A 26,424-nucleotide genomic window follows, 5' to 3' on the forward strand; every position below is an offset into this window, starting at 1 on the left:
TAAGGTAATTCTATACTTAGCTTTCTGAGGAACTACCAAACTCTCTTCCACAGAGGCAGCACCATGTTATATTGCAAACAGAAATGAACAAGTGTTCCTATTTCCCTGAATCCTTTCCAAAGCCTGTTATTTTCCATTTTAAAAAATATAACAGCCATTAATCAGGGGGTGAAATAGTATCTCATGATACTTTTGATTTGCATGTCCCTGATGGCTAATGAGGTTGAGCATCTTTGCATAGACTTCTTGGACATTTGTATATCTCCTTTGGAGAAATGTCTATAAGTCTTTTACCCATTTTTAAGTGGTGTCACTTGTTTTTATACATTTTGGATATTAAACCCTTATTGGATATGTGATTTGCAAATATTTTCTCCCATTAATTAGGTTGTTGTGATGGTTTGAGGCTTTATGGACCCCAGAAAAGTATGTTCTTAGCGTTAATTCATTCCAGTGGGTGCGGCCCTATTGTAGGTGGGACTTTTGATTAGGTTACTTCCAGTTAAGGCATGGCAAAGGGTGGGTATTAATCCTCTTCTGGAGTCATCTATAAACGAATGAAATTCAGACAAAAGAGAAAGAAAGTTACATAAACAAGTAACTAAAGCAACAAAACCTGGAAAAGAAGAGAAAGACCAGCACATGCTGCCATTGGCCTTGCCATGTGACAGAGGAGCCCAGAATCACCGGAAGCCAGTCTTCAGGGAGATAGCATTGCCCAATGATGCCTTGATTTGGACAATTTTTCTCAGCCTCTGAACAGTAAGCTTGTAAGCCAATAAATCCCCATTGTAAAAGCCAATTTATTTCTCATATATTGTTTTGGCCTGCTAGCAGACTAAAACAGTTGCCATTTTACTTTCATGATAAAGTCCTTTGATATGCAAATGTTTTGATTTTGATGAGGTCTAAAATAGACATTTGATTCTTTTAGTTACTACTGTAAGTGGAATCCTTTCCTTGATTACCTCTTCACATTGCTAATTATTATTGCACAGAAACACTACTCAATTTTTATGTGTTGATCTTGTATCCCAACAATTTGCTGAATTCACTTATTAACTCTAGTAAGTTTGTCATAAATTTTTCAGGATTTTCCATATATAGGATCATGTTATCTACAAATAGTAGAAGTTTTACTTCTATCTTTTCTATTCGGGTTCTGCACTGGATAGGACCTCCTGTACAATGATGAATAACAGAGGTGACAGTGGGCATACTTGTCTTGTTCCAGATCTTAGAGGGCAAGCTTTCAGTCTTTCACCATTGAATATGATGCTTGAAACCTTACCAGGGATTTGTTCCTAGGAATTAAGCTTCAGATCTGAAAGGACAAGATGATGTCAAGTTCTAAAAGGCAGATTAGTCCTCAAGGAAATGCATATCAAAACCACAATAAGATACCACTTCATTCCCATTAGGATGACCACAGTAAAAAAAAAAAATATGGAAAATAGCAAGTGCTGGTGACGATGTGGAGAAATTGAAACCCTGCATTAACAGTGGGAATATAAAATAGTGCAACCACTGTGGAGAACCATTTGGCAGTTCCTCAAGAAGTTAAACATAGAAATTACACTACTAGGTATGTACACAAAGGAATTGAAAGCAGGAACTTGAACAGATATATGTGTATGAATGTTCACAGCAGCATTATTTACAATAGCCAAATAGTGAAAACAATCCAAATGCCCATCAAGTGATAACTGGGTTAATAAAATGTGGTATAGCCTCCCAATATAAGATTATTCAGCCATAAAAAGGAATGAAGTTCTGATACATACTACAACATGGATGAACCTTGGAAACGTCCCACTAAGTGAAAGAAGGCAGACACAAAGACCACATGTTATATGATTCTACTTATATGAAATGTCCAGAATAGGCAAATCTGTAGAGAGAGTAGGTAGAATCTAGTGGTCACTGAGGGCTAGGAGGACAAGGTTAGGGCTGATAGCAAAAGGGTACAGGGTTTCTTTTTGAGGTAATGTTCTAAAATTGATAGTGGTGATATCTGCACTTATCTGTGACTATACTAAAACCCATGGAATTGTACCCTTAAATGGATGAATTGTATGGTATGTGAATCATATCGCAATAAAGTTCTTACCAAACAAAGGATACAGCAGAGGTGAGAAATGTCTTAGAACAGAGGTTCTTAATCTTTTTTGCTCCATGGACCCCTTTGCCAGTCAGGTAAAAACCACAGACCTCTCTTCAGAACGTAGTGGCGGATAGTTTTATGACACTCATATAGTGGTGGGTCTAACGACTACTGTAATTTTGAAGTATGGATGAGCGCAAGCAATTTTTTGAGATATGAAGTAACTGTAATGTGATTTGAAATGAATACGACTGTAATTTATTGCAAACATTCATAAGTGAAGGAAAGACTAGGTTTCAGTTAGAGGTCAGAGAAAATAAAGTCAATAAGTTGATTTCTTTTCAATTCAAGCTCATGGACCCCTTGTTAAGAAACCCCGTCTTAGAAAAAGAGAGTCGTTGCCCTTGGAAGAATGAAGGAGACACCTGGGAAAGCCGATAAAGAGAGAAGATCTGGTGTGTGGATGTAGCTCAATGGCTGAGCACCTGCTTCCCATGTATGAAGTCCTGGGTTCAGTCCCCAGTACCTCTTTAAAAAAAAACAAAACAGCCAGAATCTTGGTTTGGATGGACATGAAATGAGAATGGCAGGGCAAGGGGGCAGCACTGCAAGAGCAGTAGACAGTGGTTTAAAATCCATTTCTTATTCCATCTTTTTAAAAATTTTATTGCGGTGAAAGATATATAACATAAAAGATGTAATTGTAACCATTTTGAATGTGCAATTCAATGGCACTAATTACATTCTCAATGATGTGCTACTATCAGCACTATTTCCAAAAAAATTTATTTCTCACCCCAGACAGAAACTCTGTATACATTAAGCAGTTAATGCCCATTTCTGCCTTCTCTACAGCCCCTGGTAACATCTAATCTAAATTTTGTTGCTATGAATGTATCTATTCTAGACATTTCATGTAAGTGGAATCATATGACATTTCTACATTTTGTTGCTGTGAATGTGTCTATTCTAGACATTTCATATAAGTGGAATCATACAACATTTGTCCTTTTTGTGTCTGGCTTCTTTAACTTAGCATGATGTTTTCAAGGTTCAAACATGATGTATCATGTAATAGAACTGTATTCTTTTTTATGGCTGAATGGTATTCCATTGTATGTCTAGACCACATTTTGCTTATCCATTCATCTGTTAAAGGACATATAGGCTGTTTCCACCTTTCTGTTGCTGTGAATAATGCTGCTAGGAACAGTGGTATCAGATATCTCTATGGGTTCCAGTTTTCAATTTTTTGGGTATGTACTGAGGAGTAGAATTGCTGGGGTCATATGTTAATGCTATTCTTAACTTAGTGAGCAATTGCACCATTTTACAGTGCCACCAGCAAAAGCACAAGGGTCCAAATTTTCCTAAATCCTAGCCAACACCTCTCCGTATTTTCCATTATTTTGATGAGGGAATGTTTTTTATTGTGGGCCGAAATAATTTATTGACTTTGGTATGAAAAAATTATTTTTAAAATATTCTGCAACATGTAGCACATGGAGTAATAATGCTTACTTAGTAGAGAAGTTAGCTCATATAACAAGAATATCATATAAACTATGTAAGAACAAAGAGGATTTAGATTTATTTAATTATGGGGTAATTAACATCTATCACTTTTACAGAAAGTGTGGCTTCTCATTGGCGAAAATTATAGGCTTGCAATATTTTCCAGTTTTTTGTAATGTTTTCCTAGTGGGTGCAAAGTGGTATATTACTGTGGTTTTGATTTTCATTTCTCTAATGACTAATGATGCTCAGCATCTTATTATATGCTTACTGTCCATTTATATATCTGCTTTGGAGTAATGTCTATTGAAGTACTTTGCCCATTTTAAAAACTGGGTTGTTTTGTCTTTTTGTTGTTGAGTTGTAGGAGCTCTTTATATATTCTGAATATTAAGTGACCAATATGTGATCATGGTGATTATTATACTAATACTGTATGTTTTCAATAAAATGGTAGAATGGTTGAGAATATTTAATGCCCACAAACTGAAGCAAAAATATCAAAGTAAAAATTTTAATCAAACGAAATAATAAACAAAACTAAACTAAAATAAAATCTCTATATATTAGAAACTATATACATGGTTTCTAAATATTTTCTTTTACTTTTAGGGTTTCCTTCATCTTTTAAAATAAAGTCTATTGGTTGTCTTCCTCATTATAAAAGAAACATATACTCCTTTTGGAGAATAGAGAAACTACAGACAGGTAGAAAGAAAGAAAACCATTTATAGTCCCACCAGCTAGAGAGAACCACTGTTAATACTTGGGTACATTTTTTCTAGACTTTTCTCTCAAGTGAGGTTTTATGTCCATTTGTTTTTTAAAAAACCTATTTTTTCTTGATAAGCTTCTTAACTACGTTATTGTTGATTCCCTGTGGATATTATCCCCACTAGAACCCACCTAAAACCCAAACTGGATATGATTAGAAAAGAACCTCCAAATAATTAAATGAATGCCAGCTCCCAAATGATTCCCAGACCCAGTCTCATAAGGCAGTACCCGCCTTTCAGAGAACAAAGAATAGGTTTCCAGCAAAGCTAGCAAACTGATTAATACTTATGAGTCCCAAGGGACAATTTTATAGTGCCAGTCATTCATTTATGCAAAACCTTCTGAAAACCTGTGGGAAACTAATACTTGATTTCCAGAAGAAATTTTGATTCTGGAAAAGAAACACAAACATACTATTTTTCAGGGTAGGAGAAAAAAAAAACACAACTATTTTCAAACTGTTGGCAAGTTAATGAGTTTTTCAAAGAACAGAAGTAACAGGTGATAAGTCCTCTGACACCACAGCCAGGCAAGCAGCAGAGTGTAACAGGAGTACTTTACCTCCTACTGAGACTCTCTCTTCTTTCCTATTCTCTTTTTCTGTTCCCACCTTTCCTTCCTAAACTTGTCCCAGCATGGAAATTGAGGGCATTTTATTTTTCCCTTTCCTTACATCAAGCTTTATGTCCCCTGCTTATATTTTAAAAGGTGAGTTAAAGATTTCTATTTCTTTCTTTAAAGATAGTCACCTGAAAGTAAATTAGCTGACATTAATTATACATGTATGACTCAGTCCAGATTTCTTTCCTTTCTGCCAGTAGTTCATGACAGACAACAAAAGAGTCCCCGCCCCTGAATTAAAGCAGTCTGCACGACTGAATTGTCTCTAGGGAAAAAGAGGATAAAAAGTTTGGACAATTAGTTGCCTGGGATGGGAAAAACAATTTGATGGAAGGCAATTTTCTTTGATGCCAATTCTACTTAATTCTAACACATACATGCCAAGCATATCATTTGACATATAAAGAATAGCGCCCACAGCTCTCACTTAGGACAAACCCACCGCTCACTTACAGAAGTTGGCTAAGGAAAGAGTCTTTTCATAGAGGTTTCCACTCAGTGTGTTAAGTGTGGGACTCTAGGATAGGGCCCTTTTATATACACAAGCCATTTTGAAATACTGAGGTTGAGTGCATATGATCATCCCTGGAGAGGTTCCATTGGCCTTGGAGGAGCTCTCCTTCTCTGGTTGTGGGAGAGAGAATTGCCTTTGCTTTCTTGCAATGATTTGCTTGGGCAGGCATCAAAGCAGCACTAATTGGAAACCACTACAAATAAAAACAGCCTTTCATCCTGCACTGCAGATCCTGAACTTTTTTGCTTTATTATTAAGGTTCTTTTATTCCCCCCTTAATGTAAGGTAATATGAGCTCATTAGTTTTTTAAAATTGAAAGTACAGAAAACCACACAACTAAAATCAAAACATAACTCAAACCAAATCCACTATAATTTGAATGAGGCAAGATCATGCCTAATTCTGTTGGAGAAAGCCTTTCACGATCTAACCCCTAACTACAACTTTCTACCACTCCAGTGACTAGTCCATAATTTTTTTCATATTATTCCCATTGCCTGGAACATTTGCTTTCCCGCTTTCATCTGTTGGACTTGAATTTATACTTTATTGTCCAACTTCAAAGTCACCTTCTCCAAGAAGCCTTTCTCAGCTCTCCAAGGTGAGTGCATGGCCCCATCTATACTGCTGCCACCCTATGTACATAATTCTGCTTTGGTACAGACCCCCCCAGTATATGAAATTTATTTACTCCTATGTCTCAACTAGGCTGGGAGCGTCTCATATTCATTATGGTGTCCTCAGAGCCTAATCCTAATGCAATGCCTAGCATTGTCAACAAATGTTGAAAGAAGGAGGGTCTGAATGACTTATATGAGACCCGAAGTTCCCTGATTCAGTTAAGACATACTTTGTTGTTTTGTTTGGAGAGTGGATGGCACCCCTGAGCTGACAAAGCTGTTAGACAGACCAGAGCTGCAGTCTGAGAAGGAGTGGGAGTAAGCATTGATTTTGGACCAAGGAGCTGAGATCAGCTTTTGTTCTTTTCTTTCTAGGTCATTTACTAGTGTTACCTAATCCATTGCCCCTTTAGACCAAGCCAGAGGGAAAGGGGAGGAGGGGGAGTGCAGGAAGAGGAAAGCCAGAATATACAGATATAGTTTCTCAGGGGTGGAGGGCTGAGTGACTTTCTCATAGGTAAGCAGATGGGCCAAAAGCCTGGTATATATAGATGCAGGATGGAATATTCATCCGGAGATCTTAGGTTTGGAAAAAGGAAAGTTCTACCAAACTGTGCAAATGGCAAGTAAACAGTACCAAAAGGGAAGTGGTGAAGAGTCATTCAGGAGGGCAAAGGAGTGAGAGGGTGACATCTGAGCTATGCCAACAATATTAGGAATAGAAGGGCTGTGAAGATCTCATCTCTTCCATTCTATATGCTTTACTCGTGCGTCTTGGCCCACCTTCAATGTTTTAAACCTGATGAAGGATATTTTCAATATTTTTCCTTAAAAGGAACATTGGGCCCCATACATGGATCACCAATTGAGTATTAAATTGCTTTTACATCGAACTAAGCTATTTCTAAGATTAGGTGTCTGTTTCAAACTACCCAGTTGGGGGCAGACAAAACAAACAGATGACTTCTAAATGCTACCAAAGGAATCCTGCATCTCTTTGTGTGTTGTTATTTTAATAAGGAAAAGAGCTTTTCAACTCATAATCAGATTCAGACAGCCTGCTCTCAACCTCCACAGACTGGATACAATAAGGTTCCTCTCCAATTATCATATTTTTGACCACAGAGGATGGTGAGAGGCATGGGGAGGGGAAGGTACTAGAGGCACATATATTTTTGGGGACAGTGTAAAATGCTCTGCAGAACATACTGGGAAATTTATAGACGTATTAACATTCTGCCAAAACAAGCCCTCCTAATAACATCAGATCACAGGGGGCAGTACACTTAGCAAGAGATCATCTAAATCTCTACTTTTTCCTTCTCCAAGTAAGACAGTTTACAATGCCTGTTTGAGGGAGTGAAATGAAATGAGACCTTCTCCTAGTGCTTTGTTTTCTTATTCTGTCAGGGAATTCAGATAGAAAGGGGCCATCTCAGACTCATCTTTGGCTTGCAGAAGAAATGAGAAACATCAGGGGGCCGGTTCAGTTTCCCAACACCCAAAGGAGTCCCACCAGGCTTCCACTCACTGAAGACTACAGGCTTTTTCCAAATTTTCTTACTCTTTTTTTTTTGGAGGGGTTAGCTACAAATTCAAAACTGAACCTAAACAGTTTTCTATAATGTAAACAGTTTATCTCCAATGAACTCTGCTGAGGCTCAGGGCCCAGCTGGCAAATGGACAGTACAGAGATTCAAGACTCCTGAGCACACACCAACCCCAGCACCAAGCCCAAGTTCAGTAAAAGTGACAGAAGTGGCATGTATAGAAAGTTCACATATGAGTCCAACTCCATCGCACTCAGGAACACAAATTCCAAAGTAGGGCCCACTGGTAAGGCACTGAAATCCAGAGCCATCTGCCATGATCATAGCACCCATGTTTCTCCATAGCCCCCAGGAACACCAGTACCTGGGACTGTATCTAATTTGGCTGTCTCTGGGATCCTGCTGAGACGAGTATAAGCACAACCCCTCTGATGATCTCCAGACTCATTTTGAAGTCTCTTAGCCATATAAACTCATTTGTCTTTACTATTTCCCCATTTTATTCAAGGTCTTTTTCTAGTTGCACCACCAACTGGTGATTGGTAGTAATGCCTCAGCACCAGGAAGGCTCATCCCTGGGAGTCATGTCCCTTGCTGGGTAGAAGGAAATGGATTTACATGCTGAGTTTTGCTTAGAGAGTGGCCAAATTTGAGCAACATGGAGGCTCTCAGGCAGTAACTCTTTCAAGTGTCAAATCGGGGTACCTAACCAAGGATCCATTTTTTAATTTCTTCTTTTCTTGGAGGAACCAAGAGCCATAGAGCCCTCACTGGTAAGGCAAAAGAGAATAGGTCCCATGGGGCCCAATACAGAAACCATGGCAGAGGAGCCTTGATAAACCTCCCACTTATTCATAAATATGTCTAGGCTGTTGATGGAGTGGGGGGGTCCCACTTTGAAGAAATATTAGCTGTTGCATTTGTTTTGTATTACTTTGGGTTTGGAGTGGGATGGGGATACCTAAACTTTCCAGTTAAAATGGAGCCGGTGTGTTTACTCTAAAAAAGCTTCTTAAGTGAATATGTTACAAACACACATACCACCTCCTCTGTGAAGCTTTTCTCTAACACCCTGGGCAGAGATTTTCATTTTCTCTTTAAGCTTCGCTTATATTATGGACATTCTTTTGTGTTATCACAATCAAAACTGTTTTGGAATTATTCATATTCAAGTCTTGCTTGCCAATACACTGAGCTTGAAAGCAGGGAGTGTGTCTTAGTATTTCCAGTATCCAGGATACATTCTGACACATAATAGGTGCTTAATGAATTTCTGCTGAATTTAATAAAGCAACACAATTAGACACATTATTCACTTCAATCAAATATGCAAGGGTTTCCCACTAGTTAAAGATCAAAGATTCAGTTGGACTTAGATTAATTCCTCAGGAGGTTCAAGCAAAGAGTGAAAGCAATGGAGAAGAATGTGCAAAGCAGGAAGGCACTGGAAATTATACTGAAAACAGAATAACATTCTCTTCCTAGGAAAGCAAAAACTGTGGCCAAAGAACTCCCATGCTATAATATGGAAATGGCTTTCAAACGTTTTGTTGCTAGACCTGTGTGGCAGTTTTTAAATGTGTCCATTCAAATATACCCTTCCAAGTGACACACTGTCACTTCTGACATGAGCTCATTAAAGGCACTGGAGCCTTATCCTATCCTTTTTCTCTCCCTTGGATCACTTCCTCTGGGGAGGTCAACTGTCATGAGGACACTGTCGAAAACCCATGAAGAGGTCTACCTGGTAAGGAAGTAAGTCCTCCTTCCAACAACCAGCATTAACTTTCTAAATGTGGGAGTGAGCCACCATGCAGGTGGATCCTCCAACCCCACTCAACCATTCAGATGGCTGCAGCCTCAGCCAACATCATTTTTTTAGAAAAGAAGTTGTGGGTTTAGAGAACAATCATGTATAAAATACAGAAATATCTACAGGATGAAGGAATAGAGTATGGATTAGAGTGGACTTACTGATATTCTATTCATGAACTATTGTGATTAGTAATTGAAGAAAATGTGGCATTGGTGTGGAGAAAGTGGCCATGGTGGCTGCTGGGGTTAGGGAATGGGAGGAAGAGATGTGATGTGGGGGAGTTTTCGGGACTTGGAGTTGTCCTGGGTGGTGCTGCGGGGACAGTTACCAGATATTGTATGTCCTCCCATGGCCCACTGGGTGGACTGTGGGAGAGTGTGGGCTATGGTGTAGACCATTGACCATGAGGTGCAGCAGTGCTCAGAGATATATTCACCAAGTGCAATGAATGTCCCATTATGATGGAGGAGGTTGTTGTTATGGGGGGAGGAGTGGGGTGAGGGGGGTGGGGGGTATATGGGGACGTCATATTTTTTTAATGTAACATTAAAAAAATAAAGACCAAAAATAAGAAAAAGAAATACAGAAATATCATACATCGCCCCCTGCCACACCATCTTGCCTTGGTGTGAAATATTTGTTACCAACAATGACAGCCTTTTAAATAATTACACTATTAAGTATAATCTCTGGTTTAAATTAGGGTTCACTGTATAGTAGAGTTCCATGGATTAAAAAAAATTTATTGTTAAGATATATATAAACTAACATTCTTCCCACCTTTTTAAAACTAATTTCACCAACTTAAAAAAAAAGATTTATTTATTTAATTTTGTTTAGGACTTCAGGCCCCTTACCCTTCCATATTAATTTAATAATTAGCTTTCCATTTCTACAAAGAAGATTGTGGTAATTTGATTGGGATTGCGTGAAACTATAAATTGCTTTGGGTAGATCTTCAAAATATTTAGTCTTCCAATCTATGAATATGGATTGTCCTTCCATTTATTTCAATTGTCTTTGATTTCATTTAGTAATGTTTTGTAGTTTTCTGTAAACAAGTTCTTATATCTTTGATTAGATTATTTCCTAGCTATTGTGAATGGAATTCTTTTCTTGATTTTCTCTTGCTTGTTCATTGCTTGTGTACAGAAACACTACTGAGGGAAGCGGATTTGGCCCAATGGATAGGGAGTCCGCCTACCACATGGGAGAGCCAAGGTTCAAACCCAGGGCCTCCTGACCTGTGTGATGAGCTGGCCCACACGCAGTGCTGATGCACATAAGGAGTGCCCTGCCACGCAGGGCTGTTCCCCGCATAGGGGAGACCCACATGCAAAGATTGCACCCTGTAAGGAGAGCCCGCCCAGCGAGAAAAAAGTGCAGACTGACCAGGAATGGCGCCATACACATGGAGAGCTGATGGAACAAGATGATGCAACAAAATATGACACAGATTCTGGGTGCCACTGACAAGAATACAAGAGGACACAGAACACACAGCAAATGGACATAGAGCAGACAACTGGGAGGGGGGATGGGGAAGGGGAGAGAAATAAATAAAAAATAAATCTTTAGGAAAAAAAAAGACACACTACTGAATTTTGGGTGTTGATTTTGTACACTGCCAAATTTTGAATTCGTTTATTAGCTCTAGGAGTTTTGTTGTGGGTTTTTCAGGATTTTTTATATATAGGATCATATCATCTGCAAATAGGTAAAGTTTTACTTCTTACTCATTAGATGACTCTGGGAACCAACCGTGGGACCTTCTGAAGTAGAAGAGAGGAGATCATTCTCATCTGTCACCTCAGCTCCCTGTTCTGCTACGATTCTTATTATCTCTCCTTGTGTTTCTTTTTGTTGCATCATCTTGCTCAGGGCAGCACTCCACAGAGGCCAGCACTCTGTGTTGGCCAGCTTGCCTTCACCGGAAGGTCCTAGGTATTGAACCCTGGACCTCCTATATGGTAGATGGGAGCCCAGTTGCTTGAGCCACATCCACTTCCCTCCAATCTGCTCTTCCTTTAAAAAAAAAAAAAGATTTACTTATTTATTTTCCCCCTTTCTCCTCCTACAACCTTGCTGCTTTTGCTGTCTGTGCTGTCTTCTCTTCTCATTTCTCTCCTCTAGGATTCACTGGAATTTGATCCTGGAGACCTCTGATGGGAAGAGAGATTCCCTGTCAATTGTGCCACCTCAGTTCCTGGTTTCTGCTGTGCTTCACCTTGACTCTCCCTTGTCTCTCTTTTGATGCATCATCTTGCTGTGTGATTCACTTCTGCGGGGCACTGGCTCACCAGACAGGCATGTGCACAGTCACTCATGTGGGCACTGGCTCACCATATGGACACTCATGTGGGCACTGGCTTGCCAAGTGGGCATGATTTCTCTTCTTCATTTTCCCCAGTTGCCAGGGATTGAACCCAGGTCCTCCCATATAGTAGGCGGAAGCTCTATTAGTTGATGCACATCTCCTTCCCCCAATCTACTCTTGAAACCCTCCTGGCTGTTTTTCATTTCAGTTACTGGGCTTCAATTCCAGTAGTTCTCTTTGGTTCCTTTTAAAAATTTCTGTCTCTTTACTAAGACTCATATTGGTCATTTATTGTTTTCCTAATACCCTTTAGTTCTTTCTCTGTATTTTTCATGTCCTTGAGCATCTTTTAATATAAGGATTTTTATCCTTTTCCTTTGGATGAGCCATCATTTCCTGTTTTTTTTTTCTCTTGTTCTCTTTTTGCAAATTGTACATTTTAATATAATAAATTAAAATGTTAAACTCTGAGACTTATTCCATATTTCTTGGTTTTGTAACCAGCTGGTGATAAGAGAGATTTTCCTTAGCTTCAGCTCCTCCTGTCAGGAAGGACTCTCCAAGGCCAATGCAATGTGCAGGGTTTTCCACACCTTTCTGGGCCTCTGTCTTATCCTGGGCTTTTGCTTCTTAGATGTTTTGTAATTTCCCTGTTCACAGGACTTTGGTTGTCCCCTCTGTTTCCAATGGACAGTTCTTCCTCTCCAGGTTTTTTGTCAGGCCTTTGTTTCATACTTAATTTCTTTACACTCTTTTTGTAGTCTCAAATAGCTTTTGCCTGGAGGGAAAATTCTGGACAGGGAGCACAATGGAGAGGATGTTCCCATGTCAGGCTTTCCCAGCCAAAACAGAACTAAGGATCCAAGAAGACAAAGTGGTGCTGCCTGGCTCCAAAGTCCCCTGGGAAGGAGATCAGGAAAGGAGCGAAGAGTTTCTGCTATGGCATGCCAAACCTGAGCTTTCCTGGCCTCCAGCAAATGTGGCCCTGCAGCAAACTGTCCCTGAAGCCCCGAGGAAACAAAGCATCTTTATTTTTTTTTTAAGATTTGTTTATTTATTTCTCTCCCCTCCCCCCCCCCCCCCACCCTGGTTGTCTGTTCTCTGTGTCTATTTGCTGCGTCTTCTTTGTCCACTTCTGTTGTTGTCAGCAGCACGGGAATCTGTGTTTCTTTCTTTTTGTTGCATCTTGTGTCAGCTCTCCGTGTGTGCGGCGCCATTCCTGGGCAGGCTGCACTTTCTTTTGCGCTGGGCGGCTCTCCTTACGGGGTGCACTCCTTGTGTGTGGGGCTCCCCTACGCAGGGGACACCCTACACGGGGGATATCCCTGTGTGGCACAGCTCTCCTTGCGCGTATCAGCACTGCGCGTGGGCCAGCTCCATACAGGTCAAGGAGGCCCAGGGTTTGAACCGCGGACCTCCCATGTGGTAGACAGATGGCCTAATCACTGGGCCAAGTCCACGGCCACAAAGCATCTTTAAATCACCACCACTGACAATATCCAGTGAGGACTGAAATAATGGTTGCTGCTGCCTTTGTCCAGGGTAGGTTGTAACATTAGCTGCCCTCAGAGGTGGGCCCCCAGCGATCCGAGTTTGCTAATTAAAAGCCCTGATCAGTGATCAGCTGTGTCCAGCCCTGATCTTGAGGAAGAGGACTTTTTATGTCTCTATCTATCACCAACAGCTATCCAGGGGCTAGACCCACGGTGGCCTTCTGTAAAAGCGGGTAGATCGGTGCCAGTAGCTGCTGCACAGAGAGTGCAATTTACTATTCCTTACGTAATGTATCATCTTCTTCCTTCTCCTTTTCCCTGACTGCTGTACAGTGTCCTTCTGTTCTCCAGATTTTAAAATAGTTGTTTCAGACAGTTCCTGCCTGTTTAATCATTGTTTGGGCAGAAGGACTGAGTCCTGGAGCTCCCTACACCACTATACAATGCCTTTGACATTCATAAAATTATTGAGGACCCCAAAGAATTTTTGTCTTAATGGGTTCTATTGATATTTACCTTCTTTGAAATAAAAACACAACATTTAAAAATATTTATTAATTTAAAATAACAATTACAGATACACCCATTACATGTTATCAAAGCATTTTTATGGAAAATATTAGTCAGAAAAGTGACATTGTTTTGCATTTTTGCAAAATATCTTTACTATCTAGCTTAATAGAAGACAGTGAGATTCTCTTATCTGTTTCTGCACTTGATCTGTTTCAATATGTTGTTTGGCATATAACAACGAAAATCTGGCTTCACACAGATATGTAGTTAGAAAATAGAGGACCTCACAGACTGCCCTGAAATGATCTCTGGGATTCCCAGAGGTCCTCAAATCACACTTTGAAACAGTTACAATAGGACAACTAAAAATCTATTAGGTTGGAAGTCAACAAAAGAGAAGAAAAGAGGAATTTTGGGGAAGACTCCCTTTTAAGCTGCATCACTGCCTTCTATCACACTAAACTGTACCATATAAAACTACAAATTTATGTTTGTGAAGCCTCTGTATTAAATCAGCATGAATGGGGTATTTTAGCCCAAATACAAGATGTTACTTATTTCATCTATTGATTTTCCATCTACAAGTCAACCTCTCATATTCCTGTCAAAGTTAACAGGAAGTAGAACTCATTTCTAGCTGTTCTTGAGGCAGTGGCAGATTGACAACATGCAGAGCTCTTTGTGGATGGCAATTCTCCTAGAGTTGTGTTGGGCCTGCCATCCAATATCTACTCCTTTTGTGCAACCAAAAATTTAGAATAGGGACTGTAGAAGCCTCAATGGGAGCGTGGGGGAGTGAAGGGAAACAAAACTATAATTTAGACCCTTTACTGCTGTCTTAAGAAATAGGAATCCCATCCTTCATTTTCTCATTTTAAAATGAATATGGCAAGTATGTAGTGTGTGTACGTGTGCGTGTTTTGGTGTACACACGAGAGTGTGTCTTACGAGCTTTTCTCTAGAGAACTCAAAACTTGCCCACTGTAAAAAATGGAAAAAGCCACGATCCAAGCCTTGGGATTGCAAGACCAGATTCTAAGTAGAAATGATTCATTTAACCAGTAATGATTGCGAATAAGGAAGTTCCATTTCACTTGGTGTTTGCTGGTGGTACTAGATATTTACACACAGTATGAGCGGCTTAGATATAATGTAATACGATATCTTTTTGACTCTTAACATTGAATGATGATAGAATTTAATTACTTGGTCTCCTCAGAAGAGCTAAATAACATGCATTTAAGAAGATTTGCTTCACTGGTTTTTGACCTTAAAGCACAATTGCTAATTGTTCTCTGTATTAAAGAAAAAATCTCTCACCTTCTTCGGCTGGATAAGGTTTCTTCATGTTCTACATGAGCAACTTTTAATACTTTCTTGTCAATAAACAGATCTTCAGGATAATAAGCAGATCTATACTGCCGTTGTTGAGAATGGGCACATAATTTGCCAATCTGAAAAAAAGAAATGCAATGTAATTATATGATACATTCACAGATATGATAGTAGAAACAAATTCTTGCACGCACTTCAATTTCCTCCCCAATTTCTTTTTAAAGAACAGAACGAAGCTATCACCAGAGTCAGAAAAGTTGATAAGCTTTTAAGGAAAAGAAACATCAGTGGGAAGGAAGGCTGAAGACCAAGGGGGGGAGGGGGCCCCACTCTGAGCACAGCCTATTCGGAGATTTCACAAGATGAAAGATGCCTTTTTCAATAGTGAAGTGCACATTTGAGAGGAACCTCTAGACAGGCCTCATTCTATCGATGACTTTCAATGGCACTCAGCGTTTATAAGTATGAGGAAATTCACAAAAAGAAATTATAAAGTTTAGGAAGAACTGGTACAAGAGATGGGGATGGGAGAGTTATGGGGAGGAGTCTGTTCATAGAACAGCAACCTCCCATGCATGGAGCACTCCCTATTCTTTGGAGGATTTTGTTAAGGACGCAAGCTAGGGTATTCTGAAAAATGTCAGTGTACTTGCTCATCAGACTTTCCTAAAAATGCCCAAGGGACGAAGGCAAGTCAATCAAACAACGGCCAGAGTCCTCAGCTTGGAATCATACATCATGGAATAAGCCCAGGATTTAGAGTATTAACGAATACAGGTGTTCAAGAGTGTCTACCAGTCCATCTTCTTGTTTCTTGCCTGCCTGCCTTCTTCCCTCCATCCTTCCTTTCCTTCTTCTCCCCCTTCTTTCATTCATTCATTCAAAAATATTTATTGGATGCCTCTCTTTGAAACTTACTTCTTTTATATTCATATGACAATGATTTTTAAAAAATGGCTTTAGCTTTCTTGCTTAGCTCCATTCCTTCTTTGGTTAAATTATTTGTAGATTTGCTATCCAACTTCTGACAAGTGCCTAAATGGACTTCCATCTCAAGAAATATGAAAATGAACAAGCTTGTAGTTCTTCCTTGTGCCACACATTATACTAGATATAATCACCCCCATTTTATAGATGAGGAAACTGAGGCTCAGGAAGCTTGAGTAACTTGCCCAATACAATAGGCAGTGAATTCAGGATTTGAATCCAGAGTTGTATGAATCAGAAGTTTATGCAGAATTGTCTCCCTAGAAGACAATGCTTACTTTCCAATGCTTACACTATACATAATATCCTAGTGCCCAGAAACATAGCCAAGGTGAATAAATAAAATCTAGACTTGAGGAAAAATATTAGATACACCTTGTGAGGACACCTCCACATGTGGTAGAGGATGGATTGTGGTCAACAGTACAAATATGAGAGTGCTAACTAATACATAGCATTAGTAATGGGAGGTATGAAAAAATAAACCAAATGTTACACTATAGACAATAGTTAGTGGTACCAGTCTGATGACGCTCTTTCATAATCTGTGCCAAATGTTCCCCAACAATGTAAGGCGTTGGTGGAGGGGTGTTGTATGGGAATTCTGCATATTATGCATGACTGTCTTGTAAGTTCACAGCTTTTCTAATAATATATACACATAAAGATAGCACCTCCAGTTTGATATTCAGACTATTTATTCTCAATGGTTTCTCTTAATGGGAAATGAAACAAAAGCTGCAGACACTTTGAAATATTCCATTTGGCTTTGGAATGTGTGATGCTGAACTTTTCAATTGTGCTTATGTAATGCTATCTGACTTAGGTGAATATTATACTTCAAGTGAATAATCTGCATTCTCTGCATCTGTCCTAACTGGTAGAAGTCTGGTAGGGTGCTTTGGGTTTGGAGGAGCTAAGAAGTTACAGAGTTAAGTTTCAATTACTCCCAAAGCATACAATGCAGCTACAAATGGCTGAGGGCAAATTGTGCATCATACATTTATGTCCATGAACTTATGCTTACTTTGTTAAACTGTAGGTAAAATTTTATGGAATAAAACCTTGATTTTTGTTCCATAAATACCTATTATTCCATGAACACACATCAATCTGAGAGTCTATTTAACCAGCATCAAAGTATTCTTAACACATTCAGGGGCACTGGATGCATCCTCTTGACCAACACCTGTTCCAAAGCCTGCCCAGAAATCAAAACCTTTCGCATATCTTTCACAGCAACATGTCCACTTGCAGCCCACAGCTGTGAATTCTCCCTCCCCATTGAAAGTCTGTCGTTTGTCTACGTGAATACTAATTGGGCCACAGCAGGAATTTTGAGTTTTTAACTCCCCCCAAACTACAGGAAAGGGGGTACAGCTGAAGCAAAAGTAGGGATGTTAAGAACAAATGAATGGATTAGAGTGGACTTACTGATATTCTATTCATGAACTATTGTGATTAGTAATCGAAGAAAATGTGGCATTGGTGTGGAGAAAGTGGCCATGGTGGCTGCTGGGGGTAGGGAGTGGGAGGAAGAGAGGAGATGTGGGGGCGTTTTAGGGATTTGGAGTTGTCCTGGGTGGTGCTGCAGGGACAGTTACCAGACATTGTATGTCCTCCCATGGCCCCCTGCATGGAATGTGGGAGAGTGTGGGCTATGATGTGGACCATTGACCTTGAGGTGCAGCGGTGCTCAGAGATGTATTCACCAAATGCTATGAATGTCTCATGATGATGGAGGAGGTTGTTGTTATGGGGGGAGGAGTGGGGTGAGGGGGGTGGGGGGTATATGGGGACCTCATATTTTTTGAATGTAATATTAAAAAAATAAAGACGGAAAAAAAGAGAACATATGAGAGTGTAGCCAGTATGTAGTCTGACCTTTCCTCCCAAAGCACTCAATGTGGCATTATCAAGGAGACTTCCCAAGGCTCTGTATGGGGTGAGGGGCAAACGATGGCATCCTGTCAACATCCCCACTCCCCTGTCTGAAATGTGCCACATCTTATCACACAGGCTGTATTTTCCTCCACACCCCTACCATGAAGCAAACTCTTCTCGAGCATAAAGCATTTGTCAAATGGTCATATATATTCCCCACCCCCTCCAACTTTGAGCCCTTCTCCCCACATCTTTCATCTCCCCTGGGTGGGGACTGAAGGTGAATATCATGAGCTTCTCTGGAGAAGTAGACAGTGGAAGCAAATGTACAAAGTGCTGCAGCAATCACATTAAAGAGGTCCTTTCAGTTTCACCCTTGGGAAGCATCAGGCTGTGCTGGGAGACCTGGCTCTTACTCTTACTCCCAAGTGACATTTTGGCAATCAGTCTCAGGCCCAGGAGTTTGAGGGTCTTAAATAAGAAGTGCAATCCAATTTCCTCTCACTGACTAATGTACCTAGTGATGAATGCCTCTGCCTTTAAATTTGGTTAGTTGGAGTGAATTTATGGGATAGGTAAGTGTCTCTATCAATAGGTCTGGAATATACAACCATGTCATTTTCCATGAACCATGCTGCCTAATGGTGCCTTTATCCATGTGCTGGGCCTGCGGCAGGGAAGGTAATGAAGCTCTGAAGTAGGTCATTCTAGGAACCTCAACACCATTCTTTGCTAACCAGGTCTCAGCAGCACCAGCCTTGAACATATATGAGGAAAACATACTGCTGAGCCCAGGAAGGGGTAATGGAGAGCCCAGTAGGGTGGGCATCAAGGATAAGCCCACCTCTTGCCTCTCACCTACAACAGGATTTTGTTCTGATCTGGTAGGCCAGTGTCACTCCACCTATAATTTCAGTCAGATACAAAGGAGGAAGACATGAAACTTGAAGTTCCATATTTTATTCTTATAGTCCTTGAAATAGATTGAAAGTTACTTTCCAAGTAGAGTAGATTGTCAGAGACTTTGAAACCAGGGAAAGTATTTCGTCTGAGGCACCTGCATCCCTTAATTGACATGTCAAGAAATGCAGCAACCCCACTGGTCAAATCTAACTTTATTCACTCTCAGATACCCCACTCACTGATAGTTCTGGAATATTCAAATGACAGAAAATTCAGGTTTGGTCTTTCACACAGGATGGACAAGCAGAGAAAGACAGCCTATATTACAAGCATCTCAACAATACCGAGATGTCACATTTCTAACATAATACCTTGCTCCAACCTAGTGCTTCATAAATAACTTCTAAATCTAATCTCCACTCTCTCCTGTGAGTGCTACAAAAACCTTCTGAGGTATACAGAGCAGGTATTATTAATTTCATTGTAGAGATAAGGAAACAGGCCCACTGAGGTTGAGCAACTTAAGCAAGGTCATAATGCTAGTAAAGGGCAAATCTGGGGCTTGAACCCTGGTTTGGTGACCCCCAAGTCTTTGTATTTTTTTAAACTTTTTATTTTGAAATGCTCTCAGATGTACAGAACATTTACAGAAATAATACAGACCCCATACAGAGAACTCCACCCTACCCCTAAACCCCTAGATACCCAGATCTACCAATTTTAACATTTTGCCACATTTTCCATATCATTCCATCTACCTACACATCAAACTATCAACATATGTATCCATTTGTCTATGCACTTATCAATACCTTTCCTGAACACTTGAATGCAGATTGTATACATCATGCTCTTTGAACACTTAATCCTGCCATGCCCATTTCCTAAGAACAAAGATGTTAACTTATGAAATCACCGTTAAGTGCAGTTATCCAGTTCAAGAAATTCAACTTTGATACAAAGCTTACAGTCTATATTCCAATTTTCATATGTTACAATAATGTCCTGTTGAGCCTTTATTCCTTCATTCTTAGATTCCATCTAATATCATCTATTTTTCTTGTCACTAATTCTTCATTATTCCTTTTTGTAAAACTGTGGCAATGTATATACAATGTAAATTTTCCTAACTCAACCACTCCCAAGTATACTATACAGTAGGATTATTCATATTTACAATATTGCAGTACCACCCTCACCATCTTCCATTTCTAAAACTTTCCCATCAACCCGAAAAGAAACCCTATACCCATTATACATAACTCTCCATTCCTCCTGCCCCCCACTTTTGGCAACCAGTAAACTAATTTGCCTCTATGAGCTCGCATATTCACTAATGTTTTCTTTGTAGTTATCCCAAATCTGTAATGTTTTTGTTTGCTTAGATATCAAATTAATTTCAATGGTATAGACAAACTATGCTCTTCTACACCACAGTACCTCTGCCTTTATGTAGTTTTTGTTACAAATTACATGTTTACACATTATGATTTATCATTATCTTTATCATTGATTTACCCTTGCCTATTTTGTTTTTTTTTTCTCAGACTTTTTTTTTATTGACTTTGTAGTAATATTACATTAAAAATATATATGTGAGGTCCCATTCAACCCCACTCCCCCACCCCACCTCTCCCCCCCCCCCCCCAGCAACACTCATTCCCATCATCATGACACATCTATTGGATTTGGTAAGTACATCTTTGGGCCCCTCTGCACCTCATAGTCAATGGTCCACATCATGGCCCATACTCTCCTCCATTCCATCCAGTGGGCCCTGTGAGGATTTACAATGTCCGGTGATTGCCTCTGAAGCACCATCCAGGGCAGCTCCATGTCCCAAAGACGCCTCCACCTCTCATCTCTTCCTGCCTTTCCCCATACCCATCAGCCACCATGTCCACTTTTCCCAATCCAATGCCACCTCTTCTATGTGGACATTGGATTGGTTGTGTCCATTGCACCTCTATGTCAAGAGGAGGCTCAGATACCACATGGATGCTGGATGCAATCCTCCCACTTTCAGTTGTAATCACTCTAGGCTCCATGGTGTGGTGGTTGTCCTTCTTCAACTCCATCTTAGCTGAGTGTGGTGAGTCCAATAAATCAGATTGTAGGTGCTGGAGTCTGTTGAGGCTCAGGACCTGGCTATCACATTGTCAGTCCAGAGATTCAAATCCCCTAAATATATCTTAAACCCCAACATTAACTGCACCTCCAGCACATTAGCATGAAAGTCTTATGAAGGAAGATCCCATCTGAGTCCAGATTCATCACACATAAACACCATTTCCAAAGAGGGGCCATCTGACCTGGTAGTTAACCCCATCGGCCATGACCATAACTCCCATGGGTCTCTTTAGCCCTCAAAGGAACCAATATCTGGGGGTTGCATCTGCTTTATCTGTCTCTCTGACTCTGCTCAGTTGTGCATGAGGGCAATCCTTCTGCCAGCCTCCAGACTCTTTTTTAGAAACTCGTAGCCATATAAACTCATTTCTCCTTTCCATTTCCCCCTTACTTTAGGTCAAACAGCATTTTAAAGTCATGTTATTTTATGTAGACAGGGATATTCTGCTGATCCGCATTGAACCTTCCGTTTAAGGTCATTTTCCAGTTGCATCATCAGTTGGTAGTTGATAGTGGTCCCTCGGTGCCAGGGAGGCTCATCCCCGGGTGTCATGTCCCACGCTGTGGGGAAGGCATTGCATTTACATGCTGAGTTTTACCCTTGCCTATTTTGTATTTGCCTAGATGCTGTAGGAAGTAAAAAGTGGAGTTCTAAACCAAAAATAAAATAGTAATGGCATTCATATTTACCCATGTCACTGCCCTTACTGGAGATCCTTATTTCTTCATGCAGCTTTGATTTATTTATTTTCAGTGTTCTTTCCTTTCAACCTGCAAAACTCTCTAGCATCTGTTGTATGGTTTGTCTAGTGGTGATGAATTTCTTCAGGATTTGCTTATATTTTTCAAAGTCAGTTTTGCTAGATACAAATTTCTTAGTGCCATTGTTTTGTTTTCTGCACTTTAAATGTAACCCCATTGCCATCTTGCCTTCATGGTTTCAGATGAGAAATCAGCATCTCATCTTAGAAGCTCCTTTGTATTTGACATGTTGTTTCTTTCTTGTGACTTTCAGAATTCTCTCTTTATCTTTGGCACTAAAGTGTCTTACTCTACTATCTTAGGGAGGGTAGGGCCCTATTTTTGATACCCTCCCACATGCCATGAATTTCTATCAAAAGCATGGATTCTAGGATTTCCCAATATGGGGTGTGGCCCAACTCTCTACTCTTGTGGACAGGCCACCCATAATGGGAGAATAGTGACAAGGATGAAGAATTCAAAAAACAAACTTCAAGCCAAGATGAAAATTATTCCACACAGGCAGACCTCATTTTATTATGCTTTGCTTTCTTGTATTTCACAGATGTTGCATTTTTTACAAAGTGAAGCTTTGTGGCAACCCTGCATTGATCAAGCCTCTCAGTGTCATTTTGCCAATATCAAGTGCTCACTTCGTGTCTTTTGATTAAGGTAGGTACACTGTTTTCTAGATGTAATGTGAATTGCACACTTAATAAATTACAGTATAGTGTAAACATACATTTTATATGCACTGGGAAGCCAAAACATTCATGTGCCTCACTTGATTGCGATAGCTGCATTATTGTGGTGGTCTGGAACCAAACCTGGAATATCTCTGATGGATGCCTGCATATACAGAAGACAGGTATGCAGTTTTAACCCAGATATTGGGAAGAATTTCTAGCAGTTATAAGCCAATAATGGAAAAATGTTTAAAACTCTTTACATTACTGTGTAAGATCCACTGAGAAAGTGGATGTCAAGTTCTGTGGGACAGGATGCCTCAAAGAAGGTGTAGCGTGTTGCTAGTTGCCTGTGGGACTATCCCTGGATCCTCGTTCCTGAATTCAAACTAGAGCGTCTACTACAAAAAACAGGTCTGTGATTCCTACACTTTAACCCAGGTCTAGTCTGATGTCCAGTCCAACTATAGTCTATAGTTTTCCCCAAAATGGTGATTCCTGATTGACCCTATAGCTATAAAATGCAACAAATTTAAATGCCTTTAGTTGTAATAGCCTAAAACTTTAGAAAAGGGGGGCAGTGGTGGGGTGGGGTACATGCATTACTACATTAAAACATTTCTCTATCATTCTCCCACTCTCACGGCGGGCCCTAACAGATTTCTCTATTTTGCTCTCAATTTAAAAATCAGGTGATTGACATGCTTTACATTTTCTTTCTCAAAAAATATATGAGGGAAGCAGATATGGCACAGGCAATTGAGCTCCCACCGACCACATGGGAGGTCTCTGGTTTAGTTTCCATGCCTCCTAAAGAAGACAATGAGCTGACACGATGGGTAGGCACAGCAAGCTGATGCAATAAGAGAGACAGAAAGGAAAACATAATGAGAGATACAACACAGCAAGGAGCAGAGGTTCCCAGCGTGTCCTAAAAAGGAGGAGCTAGATGGCAAGCTGATGTGACAGGCAGGTACAGCAAGTTGACACAAAAAGAAACACAAGAAGAAAAATACAATGAGAGACAAAACAAAGCAGGGAACGGAGGTGGCTCAAGTGATTAGGCATCCCCCTCCCATATCGAAGGGTCCAGGTTAGGCTGCTGGTGCCTCCTAAAGAAACAAGGAAGATGAACTGACACAGCAAATGCAAACAATGAGTGGGAGGGGAGAAATAAATTAAAATCTTAAATATATATATATATATGAGGTGTAAGTCTCTATATTTTACCTCAAATGGCCTGTAATAGAAAGAGGAAAAGAAAAGAGAAGGGAAAAGGAATAAGGGGAAAGGTAGAAGCAGAAGCAGAAAAAGAAAGTTTCCAATTAGTGAGTGGGTGGCCCCACACATCATATAGCCCTCATAAATCTGATACCTTTTGAGGGGGAAGATGGCCGTCCCACTCAATTTCACTCAGGAACCAGCATAACTCCTTCCCTCTCAGGAGAACACCAGGGCTCAGGACCTCTTGAGGGCCTTTTCAGTTTTATTTAATTATAGAATAACTTTTCTGCTAGAACCCATATTACTGTAGTCCCAACAAGTGCCTTTCTGAGAACTCTTGCTAAATACCGGGTATAAATTTAGTCTTTGATCATTGATGGAATCATCAGAATGCTAAAGAATTAAAAATGAAACTTACTCTAGGGTTATACAATTTAAATGTCAATTCTGATCCTGTGTTCTACTTTGGGAAAATATTAGTTATGGCATTTGTTTTGGAGTACCTCGGGACTGGGGTGGAGTGGGATGGGAATTTCATAGGTTTTTAGTTAAACTACAATAATGAACTTCAATACCTTCTGCTGAATTGTCTGTTATACCATTGTACAATTTCATTTAATTAAATCTTAAAAGTTTTAAAACAAAATATACATTGAAATTATGTGATATACAACATAAACTTTTTAATAGTAGTAACCATGCCCATTTAACAATTCTACAGGTATAATAAAGATGCTAATATATGTTAATGTTTAGTCTGTGGTTAATGTTTTGTCTTGTTAATTTCCCCAGGGCTTTTATTACTGATTTAAATCTGCCACACTACTTAACTGATTGCACTGCTTCCACAAACTGCCTAGAAGTAGCTCAAATGAATACTGATTAACAGAAATGAACAAACATTTGGCTGGGCAAACCATTCTTATTATATGCTTGTAATCATTACATACATTTTCCTACAATGAGATGGGCATGGCGGGCATTTTCCACTCATTTTTTCCCTACAGAAAATATGTATATGAGCATAAAATTAATTTATATCCTTGTACTTCAGGAAGCACATCATTATTAATTAAGTATTGATTGATTTGGATATAGAGCATAGAGGATAATGAACAGACCGGGTGACAATGTAAGTGTCTTTTTTCCCCACAGACATTTTACTGTGACTCATCCTCAATTGCTTGCCCATTAAAATAAAAACTCACTAATAATACGTAATGCATTATGAGTCAGGCTATTTTAAGAAATCAGGTGCCATTGTTTGAATATTCCAGAACAGTCAGCTCTTTAAACAAGTTGGGAACCAAAAAGATGAACTAATGTCCTACACATCAGTCTGCTTGTTAAGTCTGAGTACAGTAGAGCTTTAGAATGCAGAGGGCACATAATTTGGAGTCAAGAGGCCTAGGTTCCAGTCCCAGGTAATCCTCTTACCATTTCAATCACTCTGGATGAGTCATTTAATTTCCTCCTTGAGAACGTGGCTTCCTCATTTGAAAAACAGAGATAAAAATACTGACTGCCTTACCGGGCAGTAGCATGAGGGTAGAATAAAAGAATGGATCTCTTTTTATCTTCCACATCCAGATAGAAATCTAATTCATTCAAGGAGAACCTCTTGTACAGCCTGCTGTGTAGGTCAGAATCCTGGCTCAGTTTTTGAGGTACCCAGCTAGCAATATGGAATAATATTTAGAGGGGTTCTTTAACTGGGGACTTTTAGAAACCACCAAGAGGATTTGGCAGAAACTGGGTGCACACTCTAAAAGAGGACGATGTAGTGTCTGCCCAACTCGAACATCAGTCTTGTCTTCTCTTCTCTGGGACACCTAAGCTCTCCCCTTCTGTTCTTCAGGTAGTGAAGAAGAGGTTACTCATAGGAGGTATGAAATATTTGCTGGTTAACCAGAGTCTCTACTTGCATACTTTTTGTCAGTGGGGCTGAATGCCATGGGGATGGGAAGACAGGTTTTAAATGCCTTTTTCATAGAAAAGACTTGCACTATACAGCTTTATACCTGCCCCGAATGGAATCTGAGCTGAAGATGACCCCCACATGCGTGTCTAACCCTTTTTCAGTACCAAGGCTTCCCAGAACCAGGAGCCCACAGCACGATTGTTTAATTACAGATGACGAATATTGTGAGGATTAAAAGAGAACTCCATATAGTCAATAAACTTGAACTTGAATTCAAATACCACGCCCCCAAGTCTACTCAGATACTTGAGTCCTCTGTCCCAGTGAAAACCAATCACCACCTCCTCGTTTTTCAAGCCAGAAGACACCATGCAGTCCTGGTGACCCCTCCCTCACCTTCACTTGCCTACATCCAGTCACTAAGTCTTGCTTTTTTCTCTCTCAAAACTTTGAACCTTGTGCCCTTTTCTCCATCCCTAGGGTCCAGGATGCCATTTCTTAGAGCAGCATGTCTTACACTTTGGAGTGCATACTAATCACCTGGGAGTCTCATTCATGCAGATGTATATTCAGTAGGACCAAGGGGAGGCACAGGATAAATAACAAGGCCCTCGTGCCTTGCTTCTGGCAGTGTGGCCCTCAAGACCAGCAGCCTCAGCATCCCCTGGAAACTTGTTAGAAATGCAAAAATGTTGGGTCCCACTCTCTACCTACAAAATTAGGAACTCTGGGATTGGGGCCCAGCAGTCTGTGCTTTAACAAGCCATCCAGG

At 40.1% G+C, this 26,424-nt stretch overlaps 1 protein-coding gene across 1 annotated transcript in view; it reads right to left on the reverse strand.

Annotated features, from left to right (window-relative positions):
• Positions 1–26,424, reverse strand: part of GPC3 (glypican 3) — a 514,875-nt gene that overhangs the window by 178,493 nt on the left and 309,958 nt on the right. Inside the window, exon 4 of the mRNA XM_058292375.2 lies at positions 15,162–15,295. Coding sequence (XP_058148358.1) covers positions 15,162–15,295 — 134 coding nt within the window. The remainder of the gene's footprint in view (positions 1–15,161; positions 15,296–26,424) is intronic.

The sequence above is a fragment of the Dasypus novemcinctus genome, chromosome X (assembly GCF_030445035.2).
Source record: "Dasypus novemcinctus isolate mDasNov1 chromosome X, mDasNov1.1.hap2, whole genome shotgun sequence".
In the NCBI taxonomy this organism is placed as follows: domain Eukaryota; kingdom Metazoa; phylum Chordata; class Mammalia; order Cingulata; family Dasypodidae; genus Dasypus; species Dasypus novemcinctus.